At 59.7% G+C, this 2,197-nt stretch overlaps 1 protein-coding gene and 1 long non-coding RNA gene across 4 annotated transcripts in view; both read left to right on the forward strand.

Moving 5' to 3' along the window:
• LOC110397387 overlaps positions 1-2,197 on the forward strand; it is a 233,785-nt gene that overhangs the window by 201,791 nt on the left and 29,797 nt on the right. The window lies entirely within an intron of this gene.
• SOX2 (SRY-box 2) lies at positions 737-2,182 on the forward strand. The gene has a single exon (XM_021393599.1). It carries the CDS (start codon positions 1,229-1,231, stop codon positions 2,174-2,176), a length of 948 nt encoding a protein of 315 aa, XP_021249274.1. The 5' UTR covers positions 737-1,228; the 3' UTR covers positions 2,177-2,182.

Here is a 2,197-nt window from a genome sequence, read left to right on the forward strand (position 1 = left end):
CCCCCCCCCTCCCTTTCTCTCCCCTCCTTCCTTTGTCGTCAAGTGCGTTTTAGCAACAAAGATCCCAACAAGAGAGTGGAAGTAAACTTAGCCGGGCCTTTGTGCGGCCCCGTGTAGCGACAACAAGAGAAACAAAACTACCTATTTGTCCCGGCGGGCCGCCCCCCCGCCCGGCGCGCCCACCCAGCGTCGCACAGGGGGCGCGGGGGCGCGTTCCGGGGCTGCAGGCCGCGCACCGCGTTCTGCAGGGGGGGCTGTCGGGGGTCCTCTGCTCCTGCTTCCAGTGGGCACCCCCGGGCTGGAAGGAGGGAGAGAGAAGGGCACGGCCCGGCCCCGCTCTGCGCGGAGCCCGCTCGCCTCCTTTCGGCGGGGCGGCCCCGGGTCGGGGGCTCCGCTCCTCGCGGACGGGGCGAGCGCTGCACACGCAGCCGGACGGCCCCGGGGACACTTCGCAACGGGGTGCGGGGTCGAGGGGAAGCCATTCCCGCTCCTCCTACGGCTTCTCCCAACACCAACTTAAAAAAAAAAAAAAGAAAAAAAAAATAAAGAAAACCAACAACGTAGCAACAATGCTGTTTACCCACTTCCTCCAAAAGGCGTGTGTGACCTGTTGCTGGAAGGGGAGATACAAAGGCTTCCCAGTGGCTGCCTGGGCCGGCCCTGGGCCCGCCCCCCCCCGCCGCGCCGTCCCGGCGGCTGCGAGCCCCCGCCCCGTTTCATGCAAAACCAGGGGTAGAGACTTGTCCTCAGTGGCGGAGCCGCCGAGCGCTGATTGGCCGGGGCGAACGCATTTATTCCCTGACAAGCCCCCATCACATGGATGGTTGTCTATTAACTTGTTCAAAAAAGTATCAGGAGTTGTCAAGGCAGAGAGAGAGAGTGTGTGTGTTTGCAAAAGGGGGTAAAGTAGTTTGCTGGCTCTTTAAGACCGAGGTGGAGAGAGAGAGAGAGGGAGAGAGAGAGGGCGGCAGGCAGAGAAAAGGGAAAAAGGAGGAAGAAGTTTTTTAAATCCGAGGCTCCGGCGGTAATAATAGCAGTTATTAGCATTATTAATCCATCAGCGAAGAGGAAGATTCTGATCTCGATCCAAGTGTGGTTTTGGGGAGTCCCCCTCCCCCCTTTCATACCCCTCCCTAGGAAAAAAAAAAAAAAAAAAGTCCGGCTTGGGACTTCGCCGCCGCCGCTCCGCTTCTCCGCTCCAGGCTGGTTCCAGGCAAAAGTAGTTTGAATGTACAACATGATGGAAACCGAGCTGAAACCTCCCGCCCCCCAGCAAACTTCGGGGGGAGGCACAGGCAACTCCAACTCGGCCGCCAACAACCAGAAGAACAGCCCGGACCGGGTCAAGCGCCCCATGAACGCCTTCATGGTGTGGTCCCGCGGGCAGCGGCGGAAAATGGCCCAGGAGAACCCGAAGATGCACAACTCGGAGATCAGCAAGCGGCTCGGGGCCGAGTGGAAACTTTTATCCGAGGCGGAGAAGAGACCCTTCATTGACGAAGCCAAGCGGCTCCGAGCTCTGCACATGAAGGAGCACCCGGATTATAAATACCGACCCCGGAGGAAAACCAAGACCCTGATGAAGAAGGATAAGTACACGTTGCCAGGGGGCTTACTGGCGCCGGGCACCAATACCATGACGACCGGGGTAGGGGTTGGGGCCACCTTGGGAGCTGGGGTGAACCAGAGGATGGACAGTTACGCGCACATGAACGGCTGGACCAACGGAGGCTATGGGATGATGCAAGAGCAGCTCGGCTACCCGCAGCACCCGGGCTTGAACGCGCACAACGCGGCGCAGATGCAGCCCATGCACCGCTACGACGTGAGCGCCCTGCAGTACAACTCCATGACCAGCTCGCAGACGTACATGAACGGATCGCCTACCTACAGCATGTCGTACTCCCAGCAAGGGACCCCGGGCATGGCCCTGGGCTCCATGGGCTCGGTGGTCAAGACGGAATCCAGCTCCAGTCCCCCCGTAGTCACCTCCTCGTCTCATTCGAGGGCTCCTTGCCAAGCTGGGGACCTTCGGGACATGATCAGCATGTATCTACCAGGTGCTGAAGTACCAGAACCAGCTGCCCCAAGCAGACTTCATATGTCCCAACACTACCAGAGTGCACCTGTTCCTGGCACAGCCATTAATGGCACACTCCCTCTATCACATATGTAAGACAAAGGGGCCGGGGGGGCG

This window comes from Numida meleagris, chromosome 4 (genome assembly GCF_002078875.1).
Source record: "Numida meleagris isolate 19003 breed g44 Domestic line chromosome 4, NumMel1.0, whole genome shotgun sequence".
In the NCBI taxonomy this organism is placed as follows: domain Eukaryota; kingdom Metazoa; phylum Chordata; class Aves; order Galliformes; family Numididae; genus Numida; species Numida meleagris.